The 23,476-nt window shown below is 33.9% G+C and overlaps 1 protein-coding gene across 1 annotated transcript; it reads left to right on the top strand.

Annotated features, from left to right (window-relative positions):
• The first annotated feature begins 19,818 nt into the window (after window positions 1-19,818).
• Window positions 19,819-20,505, top strand: LOC105791443 (protein SENESCENCE-ASSOCIATED GENE 21, mitochondrial). The gene is made up of 2 exons (XM_012619509.2): window positions 19,819-20,030; window positions 20,113-20,505. Exons 1-2 carry the CDS (start codon window positions 19,957-19,959, stop codon window positions 20,333-20,335), a joined length of 297 nt encoding a protein of 98 aa, XP_012474963.1. The 5' UTR covers window positions 19,819-19,956; the 3' UTR covers window positions 20,336-20,505.
• The last annotated feature ends 2,971 nt before the right edge of the window (window positions 20,506-23,476 follow it).

Genomic DNA, 23,476 nt, shown 5'->3' on the forward strand with positions numbered 1-23,476 from the left:
GTCGCACCGACCACCTATGTCTGTGGATTACTTGAACAGAATAGACAATAGATGTGAGTTTTCATAATCTCAGTGTGTATGTAACACCCCTAACCCGTATCCGTCGTTCGAATAGGGTTACGGAGTATTACCGGAGTTTACTTTTCAGAACTATCAAAAATTTTAAAACATTTAATTCATATCATCAAACACAGCAAAACCAATCAATAGCGTGCATATTGTCCCTTATACAAGCACTCATGCCCTAAAAACACATTAGAAACAAATCAGGACTAAATCAGAAACATATAGAAATTTCAAGGAAAAGATGAAAATTTACAAACTGCAGGGGTCACATGGCCGTGTGACTCACACGGTCAAAAGACACGCCCGTGTCTTAGGCCGTGTAGGCATTCGAAATAGGGACACACGACCGTGTCCCAGCCCGTGTCTGTGCTCATGCCCGTGTAACTCACTGACTTGGGTCACACGGCAAAACCACACGCCCTTGTGTCAGGCCGTGTAAAACCTGACTTGTAACCCTTTAACCTTTTGAAAACTACAGGGGACACACGGCCCTGTTACCTAGCCGTATGTCATTCACGGCTGAGACACACGCCCGTGTCTCTTCTTGTGTGGACGAAAATAGACTATTTTACAAGTCATTTTTCCCACATTTTTCAACATGTACCTATAATCCCTTTTTCCCTTTTTCACATATACCTAAGCCCTCAAAAGGCACCAAAACCATGCATAATCAAGACAAACACATATGGTACAATAACATCCAACCAATATGCCCAAAAGCACCTCAAATGGCAACATTAAAACATGTATAACCATGTATTCAATTTGGCCAAAATAATTGATTAACTTCTAACTAAGTTTGCATCATTACACAACATGTAAATCACTTACCAAAACATACCATTTGGTACCAACTGTACCGCATAATTATTAGTATCAAAATACATATATGCTTATTATGGCAAAACACCAATTCACAAGTTATATGTCATATCTAATATGCACATTAATCTACTTTTCTATCTACCATCATTCAACCATAACAAGTCATATATCAAACATTACAAGGCTAATTATATACACCTTATAATATATAAATCATTTTACCAACACAGGCCAAAATGCAAACTAACCAAATGATCATTTCTACAACCAAACACATAGGCTAACATTAGCCAAAATACCTATACATGCCATTATAACATTAACCAAGATATCAAAATCTACCGATATAATCATTGGATAGTGTGATAAATCTTCGACGAGCTTCCAACCTAATCGAGCTTTAGATAATTTGAAAAGTAAAGAAAAATAACTACGTAAGAAATGAATGCTTAGTAAGATCGTATAAACTTTAATCATATCTATCCATTTCAAATATGAAATTTATACATATTAAGAATAATCATATATCGATACCACACGATTCATGAAACCAAATTCAACAACTCACAAATTGAATAATTCCACAACATCACTTATACCTATCATCCCTAACAAAGTATGATTTTATAAAAACTTTAAATCTCTTTCAATTCTCTTCCTTTCATTTGCATGTCATTACTTTCCATTACATTTACTTTCTTTAGCTTAAATAACATCATCAATTTAACTCATCATTCCATTTCATATGCATAATACACAAGGCACAAGCCTATCATCAACCGTAGCCACAAGCTAGTGCATTTAAACATAGCTCTTTTAGAGTTAATCACATGATAAACCATTTCATAAGAATTTGCATAATTTAAACCTTACCACTTATTCAGGAGTACAAGTATATTTTTATTTCAGCACTTACCATTTCAATACGACTTATAAGTAAACATAATACCATTCAACCAACAGCTTGGCACTTGCCTAAGCTTCAAACAGCAACACATGTTAGCATACTTGAACATATTTCACATAAATTCAACATTGATAATCTTATTTTCTCAACATGTCACACTTGAGTTTATTACTCGTCTCAACTTACATAATTATCATGTATCAACATATTAAAGATATTCATATATGTACATGTCATGATACATATCATTATCTTACCGTTTCATCATATACATATATCATCCATTACAATATATCAATATATCATGTACCATCATTTCCATGTATTATATATATACCTGTATTAGTTCGTATCGAACTCATATCGTCTCGTAACAGAATTGTGCCTGTTGAACCACTTAGAATATTGTTAGATACGTGGATAGTACACACGAGGTATATTGAACTATAATCCGTTAATCCATGTACATGTATGCTCATACGAGCTATAAACGGTAAGCTCCTCTAAGCTGAATAACGGTAAGCTCATACGACCTGAGTATCAGTAATCTGAAATCGGTAACCCTAATGACATGTAATTTGTATCCTACGAGTTCCTATGGTTCAAACGGGGCTCGGTATTCTTCGTGCGTCGTTGAATTTTTCTCATTTCATTATAATCTAAATGGTATAATAACATATATATACCGTTTCATTTTCAATAAAATTCATATGATAACATTCAATTTAATCAACAATATACATAGTATAGCTCATACGAACTTACCTGACTAAATTGCAGAAATACCAAAGTTTAGGGGCATTTTGGTAATTTTTAGTTTTCCTCTATTTCCACCCGATCTTGATCTAAATTAATAATTTCATTCAATATATTAATTTAGACAATAAAACAATTCATTTCATACAATTTAGTCCCTTTTGACATTTATACAAAATTGTCCCTTAAGTTTTACTTTTATTCAATTTAGTCCCTGAGCCCAAAACATGCAAATTAACCATTTTTACCCAGAATTGAGCTTAGCCAAATGTTCATGGTATCCATAAAAGCCCATTTATGTAACAATTTCACATTAAATCCTTTTACTTTTATTAATTTAACAAATTAGTCCTTCATCGAAAAATTCATCAAAATCACTTAACAAAATACTTTTAAATATAAATCAACATTCCAAATTCATCATCTAACATAAAAAATCACAAGGTTCATCAATGTCAACATTCAAAACCTTTAACAGTTTCAAAATCGAAGGTACGGGCTAGCTGAACCTAGTTGCAACGATCTCAAAAACATAAACATTACAAGAAACTGATAGTTTAGGGACTTACACGCAATGAATTTGACTAGCTAAAATTTTCCAGCATCCATGGCTTCTTTTCTTCGCATTTTCGGTTGGTGAAGAAATAATAAAGATGAATCCATTTAATTTTTGTTTATTTTATCACCTTTTTATCTATTTACAAAATTACCCTTACCTAACTTTAAAAATTACTCAATTGCCTAGCCATGCACATCCACTAACACTTTTAATGGTCTATTTACCATATAACGACTTCCAAATTAAAGTTCTATAGCTATTTAATACATTTAGCTTATAGAACACAACTTTTGCACTTTATGCGATTTAGTTCTTTTTGCTTAATTAACTATCGAAACGATAAAATTTTCCAAAAAAACTTTAATATCACCTTAATTACACTCCGTAAATATTCATAAAAATATTTACGGCTCAATTTATGGAAACGAGGTCCCGTTACCTCATTTTCTAAAACCACTTGAACTTAATAAATCATTTATACAACAAAAATCACTATATCAAAAACCTTTTTAAAATCACAATTAACTCGTAAATATTGATTATAATATTTACAAACTTACTTATCGGATTTGGTGGCCCCGAAACCACTGTTTCTGACACCATTAAAAAATGGGTTGTTACAATGTAACCCAATAGAAATAGTCATGCAACATACACAAAATTTCATGTACAGTCAGATACTAATTCGGACCTAAGTCCATAATGAATCTGAGATATCAAAATTAGATAAATGTAATGCAGATATACGTAATCCTACCCTATCCTCTACACACCATCCCCGACCATCCCATCACGCAAATTAGCTGGCTTTCCCCTTTCCATTTCAAAGACAGAATATTCACTTAGTTCCAGCATTGGCCGCTGCTCTTTCTTCCAAAGGATTCTCCTATCCTAGAAGACCTAGACCTCTGAAGATGCCGCGGAAGACCAACAAGAAAGTATATATGAAACGAATGGTTTCAACTTTTTTTCAGGAGAAACCCTCCATATTGCTCTTCTATCTCAAGGTTCAACCAGCCTAAGGAGAAGGACGGGGGGGAAGTCTTAACCAGACGCCAAGGCGTGAAAATATCCTATCCGGATCCATCCGAGCCAAATCTTTACTTTAGAAAGGTATTCACCGCTCATCCAAGTGGGAAGAACTAAGACTTGAATTTCAACTATGCCGAGGGGAATCGATTGATTAGGTCGACTAAGAAAACCTCCGTCACAGAAGCCCGGGAAACTTCGATTTCACTTCTCATTCCACGAACATTTACCAACGGGATGAACTTTCTCTTCAGGACATTAATATCTCGATCCAAAATTTGAACTGACTCCTCCTCAAACGTCAAATCCGGTCTAACTTCAATCTCCTCAACAGAGACAACGTGAGATGGATCAGATTGATACCACATCAACATCAAAACGTGAAACACGTCATGGATACGGTCCAGCTCTGGAGGTAGCTCCAACTGATAAGGAACCGGTCTCACGCGTCTCAGAATTTGATACGGCCCAATAAAATTAGGGCTTAACTTGCCATTACGACCGAACCTCAAAACTTTCTTCCACGAAGATACCTTAAGAAATACAAAATCCCTCACAGAGTACTCGATATCTCTCCTTTTCAGATTCGCATATGACTTCTGTCTATCAAAAACCACCTTCAAACGATCCCGAATCAGTCTAACCTTATCTTTAGTCTCAGAAACCAACTCAGGACCCAAAATTCGGCGCTTGTCCAAATCAGTCCAACATACCAGAATACTACACTTATAACCATACAAAGCCTCGTAAGGTGCCATCTAAATGCTAGACTGGAAACTATTGTTGTAGGCGAACTCATCTAACGGCAAAAAATCCTCTAAACTACCTCAAAAATCAATCACACAACTCTGAAGCATATCCTCTAGTATCTGAATCACCCTCTCAGACAAACCATCGGTCTGAGTATGGAACGCAGTACTGAAGTTCAATCGCAAAACCAGAGCTTCATGCAGTTTCTTCCAGAACCGAGAAGTGAAGTAAGGATCCCTACCAGAGATTATCAAAACTGGAACCCTATGCAGTCTCACAATATAAAAAATATAGAGTTTCGCTAACTTTTACAGAGAATTGTCCGTCCGAACCGGAATAAAATGGGCAGACTTGGTCAATCGATCCACAATAACCCAAACAGAATCCTTCTTAGTTGGTGTCAAGGGCAACCCACTAACGAAGTCCATCGTCACTGGTGCTCAGCCTTAACTTGCTAGCACATCAAACAACGACCAACAAAATTTGTTACCTCTAATTTCAAACCCAGCCACTGGTACACCTTACGAAGATTCCGATACATTTTATTATCATCGGAATGTATAGTATAAAGACTACTATGCGCTTCCCATAGAATCGACTGTCTTAAATCAGAATCGTTCGGTACACAAACCTATCTTTGAAAACACAGAACCCTATCTTTATTCAACCCAAAATCAAAGGCACTGACGCTCTCAACCTGACGGAATCGCAGAACTAGAGAATCATCCCCTAATTGTTTATCTCGAATCTGATCAATCCAAGTCAGCTTAACTTGCAACTTGACTAACAGACCTCCATCATCAAACAAACTGAGACGAGCAAACATCACCCTCAAGTCAGACATCACTCTACGACTTAGAGCATCGGCCTCCACATTAGCCTTATCGGGATGATACTCTATCGTACAATCATAATCCTTAAGTATCTCAACCCATCTACGTTGCATAAGATTCAACTTCTTCTGAGTAAGAAGATACTTGAGGGTCTTGTGATCAGTATAGATAATACACCTCTCACCATATAGATAGTGCCTCTAGACTTTTAATGCAAACACCACGGCAACCACTTAAGATCATTCATCGGATAATTTTCCTCGTGTGACTTAAGTTTTCGGGCCACATAAGCCACAACATATCACTATACACCATCAACTCATTACCAGACTCAGGCTATATCAAAATAGGAGCCTAAGTCAAAACAGACTTGAGCTTCTCAAAGCTCAATTGTTGTGCATCAGTCCAGACGAAATGAACACTCTTGCGCAGAAGCTTAGTCAAAGAAGCTACAATCAATGAGAACCCCTCAACAAACCTCTGATAATAACTCGCAAGTCCCAAAAAATTGCGGATCTCAGATATGTTCTTAAGTTGTTTCCAATCAAGTATAACCTCAATCTTTCTAGGATCAACTCGGATCCCCTCATCAAAAACCACGTGCCCCAGAAATGTTACCTCTCGCAACCAGAATTCACATTTTCTTAACTTAGCGTAGAGTTGTTTCTCTTGAAGTATCTGAAGCACTACTTGTAACACCCCTTACCCGTATCCGTTGTCGGAATAGGGCACGAGACATTACCGAAGTTTACTGAACATTTTCAATAATTCTGAATCATTTATTATTCATATTCGGAAAATAATCATAACGTCCCTCTATTGGGCTCTCGAAGCCCAAAACATTTATTAGGAACCTACTGGGATTAAATCGGAATCATAGGGAATTTTTCGCAAAATCCTAAATATATATATAGATTTTAAATTTTTTTATTTCCGAATTAGGTGCAGGGTTCATATGGGCGTATCACATAACAAATATTTTCATAAGAAATTGCATAACTGAAACCTTTCCATTCTTTCATAAGCTCAATTATATTTTCATCTAAGCACTTACCATTCCAATGCACCTTATAAATAAACATATTACCATTCAACAGTAATTTGGCACTTGCCTAAACTTCAAGCTACAACATTGGTTAGCTTACTTTAATATTGACAAACTTATTTTCTCGTCATGTCTCACTTAAATTTATTACTCGTCTTACTACACATAATTTTCCTTGTATCAATGTATCAAAGATAGTCTCATATTTACATGTCATGATACATATCATTTTCTTGTTGTTTCTTCTTAAATATAAATTATTCAATTCATTATGACAATATTTCATGTACCATAATTTTTTATAAGTTCAATGTATATTTATTCCATGAGCAGTTCATAATCTTGAATATGCATAATTATCGACAAGTTTCACATACATGTATTTTCCTGTCATATTTTAGTATATCAAATAATTATCATTTCTATGTATTTCAAGTTTAATTTCATGATTTTAAGTACTTATCATTTTCTATTTTTATCCCGTTGAATTTCTCGGAATTTCAATGGATTTTCAAGGGTACACTTTAGTGTACAAATTCGGGTCCGTCAATTCATATTAATGTGTGCACATTTTCCAATTCAGAGAGCATACTCTTGCGAACCTCATTTCTTATAGCGAGATTACCAGTCCAGGCTAAATCCCCTGCAAGAGAGCACACTCCTGCGAACCTCATTTCTTACAGCGGGATTACTAGTCTAGGCTAAATCCCCTGTAATATAAACCAATAGAGTATTGTTGGGATTACTAGTCCAGGCTAAATCCCCTGCAATGACAATTATTCTAATGAGCTTGGATCTGAATTACCAGTTCAGGCTAAATTCAGACCCTAATTCGGATTACCTGTCCTGGCTAAATCCATTTTCCACATATTCTTCAGGAGGGTTATATAAGGATAGGATCACCTGTCCGGGCTAGATCCTTTTTACCGTCAATTCCTTTTCAGAGATCCATCGAATTTTCCTTCCATTCAACCAGGATTTCTTCCCCTTTTTATCAAATATATCAATGTTTCATCAATTTTCATATAATGAACATTCAAATCATATTCACATCAATAACAAACATTTCAAGCATTTAAGAATATAAATCAAGTTACACGAACTTACCGGGCTAAATTGCAGAAATATCAAAATTCAGGGACATTTTTGTAATTTTCCATTTTTCTCGTTTCCACCCAAATCTTGATCTAAATTAATATTTCATTCAATTTATTAATTTAAATGATAAAAAATTCATTTCATGCAATTTTGTCATTTTTGACATTTTACAAAATTACCCTTAAAATTTTACTTTTATTCAATTTAGTCCTGAACCTAAAACATGTAAATTAGCTATTTTAAAATAAACTCATATTAGCAGAATATTCACATATATTATTTTTCCTCCTCCTCCACTCCATTCCACATCCTTGATATATATATTACCACTATTTACTTGTTTACTCATAACAAGTTGTTCACTTGAGTCATAGTCACTAAATTAATTATATCTTAAGATTCAGAACTTGAATTGATATCCGTAAATTTTATCTAAAACTAGACTCATATATATTTTTACCATAAAATTTTCATAATTTTTGGTTTATCCAATAAGTACATTTTATTTTTTAAAATCATCCCTATTCTGTTGTCTGACAGTTTTGACCCTTCTTCACTAAAAATTAATTATCTCCTTGTACAGGATTCGGATGATGTTCTCGTTTGTTCCTTTTGAAAATATACTTATTAAGGATTCTAAGCATATAAATTATAACTCATAATAATTTTTTAAAAATTTTTAATGATTTTCCAAAGTCAGAATAGGGGAACCCGAATTCATTCTGACCTTGTCTCACAAAATTTTTCTTCTATGAGAAACTAGACTCAATAAGATTTAATTTCATATTTTTTTCATCCTCTAATTCAATTTCCACAATTTATGGTGATTTTTCAAAGGTAACCTACTGTTGCTGTCCAAAACTGTTTTAGTGCAAAATGTTGATTACTAAATTTATAACACCCTTATTCCCTTTCTCTATAGTATTTCCCATCACTTTCTCTTATTTTTCTTCACTAACATATCAAGAACATAGAACCTTATAAAATAAAACCCTACATTAACATCAATTTCATACTTTTTCAATAATATCAAACTCAAAAATATATTGAAATCTTGATGTTCTTACATTGCTCTATTGATTTCAATCTTTAACTTGATTTTCTCTCTCCTGCAGCCTCCATTTATTGAATCTAACTTGATATTCTAGCTCCCCATAGTCTCCTTATCAATTTTCTCTCTTGGTGGCTATGGACATTTCTTTGAATTCTAAGTGAAAATGGTGAATTTTTTGTGAGATGACCAAATTGTAAAGAAAGCAAAACTTTCTTTCTTTCTCTCTCCTTCTCACGTTGATGTATGGAAAAATGGTGGGATGATGACTTCCATCTTTCTTTCCACATATATATATATACACTAAATAAAATAATAAAATATCATTAAGAAAAAAAATCAAATCAAAATATAATAAACTAATATTTATTTATTTAATCTAAAATATCTTCAACATCATCATTATTTTCTAGATTTCTCTCTCTAATTGACCATTTTGCCCTTTAGATCTTCTAAAATTCCATCATTGAGTCATCACTTAATTTGATAAAATTATGATTTAGTCCCTCATAATTCTTCATCCTTAGTTTCTAGATTATTCCACCCTTAAAATATTTACACTATTGATCCTTCAACTTTTTCGTATTTACATTTTAACCCTCACATTTTGAGTATTTACTATTGGGTAACAAAAATTTTCTCACTTTTGCAATTTAATCCTTTCTTGAATTAATATGTAATAATGTACTTCACAATGTTGTCATAACTCAAAATTCTCCTTTTTGTCACTTTATTTCCTTACTATATCAAAAATAATATCTTACTGTAAAAATTTTTGGGGTATTACACTACTCTAAGATGCTCATCCTCAGTCTTAGAGTACACCAAAATATCGTTGATCAAGACTAAGATAAACTGGTTCAGATACGGCTGAAAAACTCAGTTCATCAGATCCATGAATGCAGCTAGAGTATTCATCAAACCAAATGGCATAACTAGGAACTCGTAGTGCCTATAACGAGTCCTAAAAGTTGTCTTATGAATATTAGTTTCCTTAACCCTAAGCTGATGCTATCCAGAACGAAGATCTATTTTCGAGAATATCGCCACCCTATGAAACTGATCAAACAGGTCATCGATCTTCGGAAGTGGGTACTTATTCTTCACAATCAGTTTATTCAGCTGCTGGTAGTCAATGCACATCCTCATGGTACCATCCTTTTTCTTCACAAAAAAAAACCCGTGCCCCACACGGGGACATACTAGGACGGATGAAACCATGATCTAGAAGCTCTTGAAGGTGAGCCTTAAGCTCTATAAGCTCTTTCGGTGCCATACGAAATGGAACGATGGACACTAGAGTTGTACCCGATAGAAGCTCAATGTTGAGCTCAACTTTTCGATTCGGAGGTAAACCTGATAACTCCTCAAGAAAAACATCTTGAAATTCCCTCACTGTTCTGATATCCTTGATATAAGAGTGCCTAGAAACTGAAACACTGACATAGGCCAAATACGCCTCACACCCTTTCCGAACCAATTTCTTAACCACTAGTGCGGAGATCACATTAAATAGGTAATCTTGATGCTCACCAATCACAACTACCTCTTTATCATCCCCGATCTTCAGAATGACCCTCTTAGTCGCGTAGTCCAAACTAACTCGGTGCTCAACTAACCAGTCCATACCCAGAATTAAGTCAAACTCCCCAAAAGGTAGCTCTATTAGATTTGCCAGAAACACATCCCATTATACATCCAACAGAACATTCCTATAAAGTCTATTTACCCAAACAGATTGTCGTAACGGACTCAGCACAAAGATCTCACCAGAAGTACACTCAACAATAATCCCTGAGTTCTTAGAAACAGAACTAGCTACATAGGAGTGTGTAGAACCTATGTCTATCAAAGCAGTATATGGAGCATCAAAAATAAAGAATGTACCCATGATCACATCAAGGACATCTCTGTCCTTTTGGCATCGAGTAGCATAAACCAATACAGGCTGCCTTGCCTCAGTCTGATTAGCACCTCTACACAATGCTCTCTGTCCTCTACTCATACCATTACCACCCCTAGTCGGTCCATGACCCCTAGGTGGCTGATGTACTGCCCTCTGAGGCTGAATAGAACCAGGTCCCGAAGCTTGCATCTGATTAGCATGATGTGGACACTCTCTAATCCGGTGCTCTAATGATCCACACTACAGACAAGCCCCTAATCTCTTTCAACACTCGCCCAGATGGTGTCTACCACAATCACCACAAAGCTGAATCCTAGTAGAAGCAACAAGAACTCCCACTCAAATAGGCCCATCAGGTCTGGGTCGTTTCTTAGGCCTCTGAACAGAACTAGAGGGCTCCGAATCTCTTTTATTCTTGCCTCATGATCTCTATTCTGGCATTCCATGCTCTTAACCTTATCGGTTATCTTCGTCTTATCCACAAGAACAACAAACTCACGCTCCCTCTGTGGAGCAATCAGAGCCCTTAAACTATCCCTCAAACCGTCCTCAAAATGAACACATTTCTCATACTCAGATGCCACCATGCCTCAAGCATATCAACTCAATCTTAGAAACTCGGCCTCATACTCGGCCACAGACTTATCACCTTGCGTGAGATTCATGAACTCGTGCCTACGAGAACATAGCTTGTGCCCACATACTTCCTCTGGAAGGCAGTCTTAAAGTAATCCCAATTCAGACAATCTGGTTGAGTACCTTTTTCAACCGAAAACCACCACTGATCAGCTTTGTCGAGAAGCAAAGAGTCTGTACCCTTCAGTTTCTGCTCAGGAGTGCAATCAATGTCTTTCATAATCCTCTCAGTGGCCTCTGACCAATACTTGGCCACAATAGGGGCAACTTTAGTGACACCCCTGAACAACTCAGCTCTATTGGATAGGAGCCGTTCAATTACAGACCCACAGCTCCCAGATCCAGAATGAGGTCCAGTAACCCTCTCTAACACTCTTAACATAGCTTGGGACAATGCATTATCCCCAGCCGATCAGCTTTAAGATCCAGTCTCCGTAGCAGGTGAAATCGGTGTCTCACTCATGTCTAAATTTAGCATACTACCCAGAGTGGAAGATTCAGCTCGAGCCCCTCTACGGCGCCTGTAACACCCCTAACCCGTATCCTTCGTCGGAATAAGGTTACGGAGCATTACCGGGGTTTACATTTCAAAACTATCAAAAATTTTAAAGTATTTGATTCATATCATCAATCACAGCAAAACCAATCAATAACATACATATTGTCTCTTATACGAGCCCTCGAGGCCCTAAAAACACATTAAAAACAAATCGAGACTAAATCAGAAACATATAGAAATTTTAGTGAAAAGATAAAAATTTACAAACTGCAAAGATCACACGGCCGTGTGGCCAGACCATGTGATTCACACAGCCAAGAGACATGCCCATGTCTTAGGCCATGTGGGCATTCGAAATAGTGACACACGGTCGTGTCCCAGCTCGTGTCCGTGCCCATGTAACTCACTGACTTGGGTTACATGGCCAAGCCACATGCCCGTGTGCCAAGCCGTGTACCCTTCGAAATAACCTCACACGCCCATGTGACAGGCCGTGTGCTAGGCCGTGTAAAACCTGACTTACAACCCTTTAAAAACTACAGAGGACACATGGTCGTGCTGCCTAACCAGTTGTCAAACACGGCTGAGGCACACGTCCATGTCTCTACCCGTGTAGACGAAAATATGCTATTTTACAAGCCATTTTTCTCACCATTTTCAACATGTACCTATAATCCCTTTTGCACATATACATAAGCCCTCAAAATACACCAAAATCATGCATAATCAAGCAAACACATATGGTACAATAGCATTAAAACATGTATAACCATGTACTTAATTTGGCCAAAATAATTAATTAACTTCTAACTAAGTTTGTATCATTACATACCATTTAATTTACTTACCATAACATACCAAATGGTACTATGTATACCATTCAACCACTAGCATCAATAGTCATATAAATCATTCATAACAAGGTACCAGCTCACCCTATATACATATGTCACAAGACATTTACAATATCTATATTTATACTTTCATTTCATCTTCCATCATTCAAACATAGCAAACCAAACATTCACCATTTTAAGGCTAATATTTACATGTCAAAACTAAAATCATCACAGTACCAAAATGCCATAAGTCAAGTCAACCAAAATGACCATATCAACAACCAAAACACATATGTCAACATTAGCCAAAATACCTATACATTCCATTATAACCTTAACCAAGATATCAAAATCTACCGATATAATCATTGGATAGTGTGATAAATATCTGACGAGCTTCCAACGCAATCGAGCTTCTGATAGTCTGAAAAGTAAAAAAAAATAACTACGTAAGCAATGAATGCTTAGTAAGCTCGTATAAACTTTAATAAGATCAATCCATTTCCAATATGAAATTTATACATATCAAGAATAATCATATACCGATACCACACGATTCATGAAACCAAATTCAACAACTCACAAAATGAGTAAATCCACAACATCACTTATACATATTATCCCTAGGATAGTAGGATTTTAAACAACTTTAAACTCTTCCAAATTTCTTTATTTTCATTTGCATTTTATTACTGTCCACACCCATTCTATATGCATAACACACAAGTCATAAGTATATCATTCAACCATAGTCACGAACTAGTGCATTTAAACATAGCCCTTTTCAAATTAATCACATGATAAGTCATTTCATAAGAAATTGCATAATTTAGACCTTACCACTTTTTCATGAGCGCAAGCATATTTTTATTTGAGCACTTACCATTTCAATGCAACTTATAAGTAAACAGAATACCATTCAACCAACAGCTTGACACTTGCCTAAGCATCAAACAACAACACATATTATCTTACTTGAACATATTTCATCTAAATTCAACATTGATAACCTTATTTTCTCAACATGTCATACTTGAGTTTATTACTCGTCTCCACTTACATAATTTTCATGTATCAACATATCAAAGATATTCATATACGTACATGTCATGATACATATCATTCTCTTACTATTTCTTGATATATATATCATCCATTTCAATATATCAATATATCATGTACCATCATTTCCGTGTATTTCACACATATATATACCTGTATTATTTCGTATTGAACTTATATCGTCTCGTAACAGAACATCTCCCGTTAAACCACTAGAATAATATCAGATGCACAGGAATCTCGCACACTATGTGCCAATATGTGGTCGAAACCACTACTATCTCATATCTCATTTTAGTGCTCTCTCTCGAGTCATAAATGGGTCTGCTCACACAAGCTGTCAGTCAAGACGTAGCTACACGATGCTGCTCACACAAGCTGTCAAGTAACCGCAACAAATGCCAAAAACTCAGCCATAGGTAGGACGTATGAGACCATCACCTAAAAAAACGGTAACCTCTAATGGCATGTCATTTGTATCCTAAATATTACTAAGGTTCAAACGGGACTCGATAGTCGTCGTGCGTTGTTGAATTTTCCTCGTTTCGTTATAAGATAAATCGTATAATAACATATATATATCGATTCATTTTCAATAAAATTTCATATAATAACATTCAATTTAATCAACAATATGCATAGTATAGTTCATACGAACTTACCTGGCTAAATTACAGAAATACCAAAGTTTAGGTGCGTTTTTATAATTTTCTATTTTCCTCAATTTTCCACCCGATCTTGACCTAAATTAATAATTTCATTCAATATATTAATTTAGACAATAAAAAAATTCATTTCATACAATTTGGTCATTTTTGATAATTTTAAAAAATTGCCCTTAAAGTTTTACTTTTATTCAATTTAGTCCCTGAACCCAAAACATGCAAATTAATCATTTTTACCCAGAATTGAGCTTAGCTGAATGTTCATGGTATCCAAAACAGCCCATTTATGCAACAATTTCACATTAAATCCTTGTACTTTTATTAATTTAAAAAATTTGTCCCTAATCAAAAATTTTCATCAAAATCACTTAACAAAATACTTTTAAATATAAATTAACATTCCAAATTCATCATATAACATCAAAAATCACAATATTCATCAATGGAAACCTTCAAAATCTTTAACAGTTTCAAAATCGAGGTACGCGCTAGCTGCACCTAGTTGCAACGATCTCAAAAACATAAAAATTATTAAAAATGGATGAGAAATGGCTTACCATGCATCATCCAAGAAGAACCGAAATTTGAAGCTTCTCCTATGGTGGTTCGGTGAAGAACAAAACAAATTGGGGAAGAAAACTATCATGTTTTCTTTATTTTTTTAACCTTTTATTTATTTATTAATAAAATAACGTATAAAACTTTATAATTAAAAGAAATCAAAGCATCCAACCACCCCCACTATCTTTAGGATGGCTAATTTAGACAATAAGGCCACCTAATTAATATTCTTTACTCAATTAACACTTTTAAACTATTAACACTTTTAATACCACATTAATTACATTCCATAAATATTTATAAAAATATTTATGGCTCGATTTATAAAAAATAAGATCTCGATACCTCAATTTCTAAAACCACTTGACATTTGGGTCACACCACTTGAACTTAATAAATCGCTTATAAAACAAAAATCACAATATCAAAAACCTTTTTAAAATCACAATTAACTCGTAAATATTAAATATAATATTTACAAACTTATTCATCGAATTTAGTGGCCCCGAAACCACTGTTTCTAACACTACTGAAAAATGAACTGTTACAGCGCTTGCCGCACCCACGAATACCACAACCACGAGTTTCACAAGTGCTCATCGTATTTTTAGTTTTATCTACATTATAAAATTTTATGCATCAGATCCAGTGTTTATTAGCAGATATTTTATGCTCAAGTTATCAGAAGTTCAGAAGTATTTCAGAGGTTTTAGTCTCTAGCTAACTCAGTACAGTTTCAGAAAGTACTAACTACAGTGTTTTCTAAATTTAGAGATACTTACAGGATCGGCGTCGGAGACTCGGTGTACTACATACTTACTCAAAATGATCCAAATTATTTGAAAACCAGCTCTTCTTCAAAACACAATTCTGGAACCCAAAATTCACAACCGGAGTTTTGTAACCTAGCTTCGATACCACTAAATGTAAAACCTCAAACTCAGCCTAAACAGTATGACCAAATCTGGGAGTATTACAAAGAAAGGTTATGAACCCGATGGTACTTCGATAAAACAATGTTTAGTTCATTGATAAAACGTCCAAGTTTTATAAAACATATTCATTTATATATATTACTGAAACCGTTACAAGTTGTTTTTTAAAGTTAACCAATTATTTCGCAGCGGAAGTTTGAAAATCCTTTAAAACAAAACCACGCTCGTGTTTCCAAAAAATAACATTTGTTCGCGTAAAATCGATATTTTGTCAAATTATCGCAGTTTAAAAATCATAACGCAATCAACCCAAAAGTTCAAACCAACAGTCCAAAAAGTCCGGAGAGTCTAAAAATTACAAAACCCTCACGAAAACTGAAAATCTCAGTAAAACTGTTAATTAATAATAATAAAATTAGTTCCCACCAAGTGGTCACCGCTGAGCCTCCGTCAAACCAACCTACCTATGTTTGTGGATTACCTGAACAGAACAGACAACAGATATGAGTTTCCGTAAACTTAGTGTGTAACCCAACAAAAATAGCCATGCAATATACACAGAATTTTATGTAAAGTCAGATACTGATTAGGACCTAAGTCCATAACAGATACAGATATCAAAATCAGATAAATAGAACAGATATACGAATCCTACCCCGATCCTTTACACACCATCTCCGACCATTCCATCACACTATGTGGGGTTAAAAACTCTCACCCATCCCAACACACCATATAGTGTCAATGCAACACATAATAGAATAATATGCAGTCATGCTGCTAGAATATAGGTGAAAGGTCACCGTATAATCACTTCTTCCACATATGAAAATCTCACCCCCAAACACAGATACAGAATTAATAGAATAAACATGCTTAACATGCTCGTATTCAGATATCATATATACTCAAATAGAACAGTCAGGCATACCTATCAGTGTCTTACTTAGTTTACACTATCAGAATATCATATCACATGAGTTAGGGTTTGGTTATCCCTTAACCCTACGGTAGGCCCATAGTTGATCGGAACTACCCGTGTGACCCTAGGGGAAAACTTCAAAATCCTAGGCTCACATGCCTGTGTGGCCCACATGGCCTGGCCTAAAACCCACACGCCCGTGTGGCATACCCGTATAGGCCCACACGCCTGTGTGGCATACCCGTGTAGGCCCACATGCCCGTGTGGCATACCCGTGTAGGCCCACACGCCCAATCTTGCCTAGCCCGTATGGCCCACACAGCCACACTCACATAGTCATACAGTCGTGTCTCGCGCACGGCCACACCTACGACATTCACACGGCCAACCACAAGATCGGGCACACACCCGTGTAGCATCGACAGTGCCTTTTTCAGCTTTCGTCAAATCCTCAATTTTTACTATTTAGGGTACACACCTGGTTCGATTTCGAAGTACTTCCAAAGGTGATGATCCCAGTACCTATAATCATCAATACTTTAACAAATTAAACCACATAAACTCTTGAATTATTTATTCAACATCATCGATATTCTTAACATGTTGAAAAACCCAAACAACCACAACCACTCAGAATTTGGTAGGCTCACTTCCCTCGAAGACAGCGACCCACAACAATCACTCTACCAGAGAAACACCCACTGACTCGTAATTCTCCCGTAACCAATTATCAAATAACAAAACAAAGGGAAAATGGTCAAAAGAAAACCCTTTAAACACACTACAACACAAATGAAACCCCCAATCTATTCATCAATTTCCATAACCAAAACTTAAATAAAGTCACATGCTTACCAAATCAATAGCAATCGAACTTGCACGATAAGGATTTCCCCAAACCAAACTTGAAATACTTGAATTGGAAAGTAGACGAAGAAAAACAAAAGAAAGAAAACCCAAAGAAAAAGAAGAACTAATTGATTTTTAGGAGAGATAGGAAAAATAAAATAAAAAATAATCAAAAAGATTATCCCAACTCCCCATTATCCCACTAACTAACAAATCCTCCCAAAATCGACCCACTATTCTCATCCACTACCACAGACTTCCACTTCCACTGAACCTCTACTATACCATCGAAACACTCACAAGAGCAGAAATTAACATCCATGCTCGCACAAGGATTCGAACTAATACCTCAAGGCAAGCTAACACCTTACCACTCGAACCAGCAGACTCATTCTTATATAAGTTTACAAACAATATCACATAAGTCTACCCAGTAGGGATAAGGCTAAGATACAAATAACAAAATTGTCAAAAGTGGGACTTGAACCCCAAACCTCATACACACACCCAAAACACTTAGCCACTGAAACAAATACACATTTGAGTCAAATTTCACCAAAAGCAGACTTAAATTATTCAGGGCGATATATCCTAAGTACTTTTAATCCATTTCAAACTATAGAATTTTTTTATACAATGCTTAGAGCTATCCATACTCTCTCCTCACCCCTTAAATAGGAAGGTAAATGCACTTTAGCGTGCTCAAACCCACATCCTCCTACATTGACAATAATGTCGATCTCACATGAGTTAAAACTAGTTGGCAACTAAACCTGCTCATGGGTCAGACCACTTGTCTAGGCCTGAAGGCCCACTCAAAAAAATGAGAGGGTTTGGACAAGATATGTAGCCCAAAAAATAGGTTTGGGTAAAATTTAAGGCCCGCTTTATATATGGGTCGGGCCTTGGGCAATAATTTTTTTGGCTCAAACCGAATATTATGTTTATAAAATAATATTATATTAATTATATATGTTAAATAATATTTATATTATATTAAATTGCTAATCCAATAACTATTAAATCCATTGCTCAATACCTAAAAAAACTTACCCAACTAAAAACCACTCAAAATATAATATTTTAAAATTTATATTTAATACAATAAGATATTTATTTGTGTTTTAATATAATAAAATATTTATTATATTTATAGTAGTATTTTTAATATAAATACTTTTTAAATGTATTTTAATGTGTTAAAAATTTATTTTAACTTCTTTTTACTGCATTTAATGTATTGTATTTTTTAAATTTAAATTTTAAATAAAAATTAATCTAAAATTTAAATATTGATGGGTCGGGTAGGCCCGAGTTTACTTTTCTTAATTCAGGCAGAGCTTGGAAAAAAAATAAGCTCATTTTTCGAGTCGAACCTGGAAATGTGGTTTAAATACCTCTATTGAAAACTATACTTTAAATTTTAAATTGGTCATAAACTTCAAAACACTATAACTGAACATTCAAAGTATCAATATTGAACCAACCAAGCCATTTTGCTAGATTAATCATTAGCTTAGGCGTTGAATGCTAATTGAAATATGATGATAAATATATTTAAAATTTGGTGATCAAATTATAAATACGTGTATATGTACTACATGAACAAATTAGTGCATTTTAAAAAATAATCTTACTAAATTTTATTAACATGTCAACTTTTCACAATACATCAGGTTAAGATGTTCATGCGATAGGTATACATATTTACAATTTGGTCTAAATGTTTGATGTCGGATTTAAAGTAGCATTTATCATGAAGTTGTCTGAAAGACCAAGATTGATACTAAGAGGACTCAATCAAAACGAAGTTTAAAGACTAATTTAAAACCTTAACTATAGTTCGAGGACATAGGTTGAAATTAACCCATAATACAAAAAACACAAGTTACGTAAACCAAAAAAAGCAAGAGCAAAAACCGGGATTAAGAAGTGCCAAGTGGCAGCAAAAGCGTGGTCCGCTATTGAGGAGGTCCGTTTAAACATTCTATATAAACCCTACTTTTGGTGAGAGGGAAAGAGAGGTAATTGGAGAACGGTTTCTTCTTCACTGCTGCGGAATTTTCTTTCTCCTTTTCCACCTCAAAAACAAAATATCCGCAGTAGCGTTTAAGAAGTTTTCTCTTTAAGCTTATATTATTAAAAAAAAAAAAGAGAAGAAAAATGGCTCGCTCTTTCTCGAACGTGAAGGTTTTCTCTACATTCGTTGTCGATGGAATCTCTAACGCTATCTCAAGGTACCCCATTTATTTTATTTTAGTTCTATAAAAGAAGTGAGAAAGCGACAGTGATTTAACGGTTTTTGGTTTTGTTTTTTAGACGGGGATACGCTGCAACATCACAAGGAGTAGCGTCGAACGGAGTAAAGGAAGCAGCAAGAAACGCTGCGGTGTTGAAGAAAACAGGGGAAGACATGGCAACAGCAACTAAAGACAAGGTTAACTGGGTTCCGGACCCTGTTACCGGATTCTATAGACCCGAAAACACTGTGAATGAGATCTGCCCCGCCGAACTCAGAGCCACGCTCTTGAAGAAGAACTAAATATACATGCATGCATATGTTACGAGATGAGATTGGTTTCAAATGTTGTGTGGTGCAAGCACAGGGAAGATTTTGGTTTTTGGTTTTTTTGTTCAATGGCTGAAATCTCTTCTTTCTTTGTCCTTGGTAAACGAAATGCTAATAAATTGTAGGAATGCCCTTTTTATTTATTTATTTATTTATATAAATTAAGAGTTTTTTTTCATTTAATTTTTATTTTTCACATTTATTTTGGGTATTTAAGAGTTTATAATCCAAATAAGTAAATAACTTATTTAACAATTCAAATATTATTATAATAAAAATCATAATTAAAACATATTTAATTAAAAACAACTTAAATATAAATTCATTTAATAGCGATCTATACTTTTAATTTTTACTAAATTGATTTAAATAAAATAATTTAAATAATATTACTTATTGATTAAATTGAATAGTTTAAATGTAATTAGAGATGTATTACTTCAACACTTATTATGAGTTTTAATAAAGGTAAAATTTATGTAAATATTTTAAAAGATTAAATTTCAAAAAAAATTTAAAAAACGAAAGTGAATATTTGTATAAAATTCCAATTATAATACTAACTACAAAATTAATATAAAATTAAAAAATAAGCTTTCATATTAGATAATGATAGAGAAAGTGAATAAAGGTGAGTTTTAAAAATAGTATAACAAGTACAATAAACTAAATAAATGTGTGATGATGGATGAATCTTCTAGTGTCATTCTCATCAGACTATAACTTGAAATTTCTATTATATTCCACTATTTTTGAGACACTTCAAACTTACCAATGCTAATAAGTAATAACTTCCCTTTGTTGAATGTTATTTATAATGATAGATTTTAATTGCAATTGGTATATAATTGTAACGCTAATTATTTTAAAACAATATTTATTAGTTCAAAACAATTAAATATGACTTTAATTGAAAAATAATATTGAAATATTGAAATCTATATATATATATATATCGAATGAAGATTTTGTAATAAATTAAAACTTAGGGATGAAAATGTAAACATAAACATACATTTGTGTGTTGAAGGGAAGAAAGAGCCAAAAAGGTGTTGACATTCATGAGAAGAATATCATCACAATTAAAACCACAAGTTGCCATCTCTACATATGAATGATATTTTTCGACAATGATGTGTACATTTAAATCTTCCCTTTTAATGGACTTCAAACATTTATGCCCCCTTACCAGATATCTGTCATTAAACACCACCACTTGCCAACCCTCCTATTTTCTTTTCCAATATTAGTTTATTCTATATTTATATAAAATTTAAGGATGAATTTCACAGATTATAAATTATTTTTATTTTAGACACCCAAAATAAATAAAAAATTGTAATTTAAATATCCACATTACGTAGTTCGCTCATTTTGATCACAAATGTCAAGATGACGTAACAAATTTAGCCTTCAACTTTTACATATTATATCAATTTAGTCTTAATTTTAAAAAATTAACACTCAAAATTTACAAATGGTCTCAATTTAGTCCTAATTCTAAAAAATTAAAATATATATAAAAAGATCATTTGTAAATCTTGAGGGTTAATTTTTTAGATTATGACTAAATTGATATAATATGAAAATTTTGAGGGCTAAATTTATTACTATACCAATTTTTAACTGCCACTTCAATTTACCGTTTGTGATTTTAATAAGAGTAACCAAAATAACCGAATTATGCAAGGTGGGTGCTTAAATTGTAAACTTTTTTTTATTTTGAGTGCCTAAAATAAAAATTTTGGATAATTGGATGAATATCTTTATAATGTACCAAAAATGTAATAACTAATATTTGTATGTTGTGTGAAGGGATGTAATCGTTGTAGTTGACATGACAATAACGTATGGTTTGTAATTGTTGCAAATGTTTTTGCACAAAACTAGACTCATAGATTACAGCTTTTGAGAGCTAATGCATAACCCCACCCCAGTTTCTTAATAACTCTTTTAGCCAATATGAAAGTACTTTTAGAAACATTTACAATCGACTAAATGGTGAAATTAGGACAAGTTAAATCTTTTAAAACAATATTTTTAATAAGGATTTTTTAAGTAAGTTTTAAGTGAATTCTAACGTATTTAAAATAAAATATATGACAATCGAATAAAATATTTCTTGAAAATAAAAGAATATAATAAAATCATAATTTGAGACATGATATATGACATTTAAAAAGCTCTTATTTGAATACTTTAAAAAGGGTTTGCCTTTTATTTGAGCACTTTGAAAAGTTTGACTTTCATTTACGCACTTCTGCAAATGTTAAGCATTTTGAAAGGTTTGGCCCTTACGTGCGTAATCCCTTAAAGATTGCGTCTCAATCTAAACATTTAACTTTTACAATTCTATGATTGATTTTTGATACCATGATTTATTTACCCTTCAATTTCTTAAAAAAATATTTTAACTTAAAAAAGAGATAGAAAATTAAATAAAAGACTAAAATGATATTTTTGAAAAGAAATTGGAAGACCAAATAAAATATTATGCTTTAATTTTCCAACAAACTAACAGAAGTATCTATATAAAAAAAACAGCTTGAATTCTTTTTCTTTCTTTTTTTTTTCCGAGTACGAAACCCTCAAGCATACCGTAGTTATATTAGACTATGACTAAATCTGAAATAAATCCCTTAAAACGCGAGACGAACTTTGTTTTTTCATTCACAAGGGAGCAAATCCTTGTTAGGTGTTACGTATTTACGTCCCTTAACAAAAGAGAAAAAGAAGAGTTCGAATTCAATGGATAATAATTATACCATTTCACGAAAGGGTCAGTAGGATCTGGTATGGGATAAGGGAAAGAAGTGAAAAGGTCCCATGGAGTAGGTTGCTTTGGTTCCCGGTTCGTATACCAAAGTGGCTAGCCATACAGGATTGACTTCCTACATCTAGAGAGTGATGGAAGAGGCAAATTGTGCCTTGAGGAGTAGGAAACTTGGGTTGCAAGTTCTCTGAAGTAATTTGGGAAGAAGCTTTTTCAATTGCAAAGGCAGGCTGGAAATTGAGGAGATTAAATGATAAGGCATTGATGGAAGCAGAAATAAAAAGTGATAGGTTTGAGACCGATGAGTACTAATATTAGAAGACATGATACTGTAAATAATG

The sequence above is a fragment of the Gossypium raimondii genome, chromosome 8 (genome assembly GCF_025698545.1).
Source record: "Gossypium raimondii isolate GPD5lz chromosome 8, ASM2569854v1, whole genome shotgun sequence".
NCBI lineage: Eukaryota > Viridiplantae > Streptophyta > Magnoliopsida > Malvales > Malvaceae > Gossypium > Gossypium raimondii.

Excerpts from the sequence above, each read along its gene's own strand:
- LOC105791443 (XM_012619509.2), top strand. The coding sequence starts at position 19,957 with ATGGCTCGCTCTTTCTCGAACGTGAAGGTTTTCTCTACATTCGTTGTC. Across the intron at positions 20,031-20,112 it reads ATCTCTAACGCTATCTCAAG|ACGGGGATACGCTGCAACAT; the intron begins GTACCCCATTTA and ends TTTGTTTTTTAG.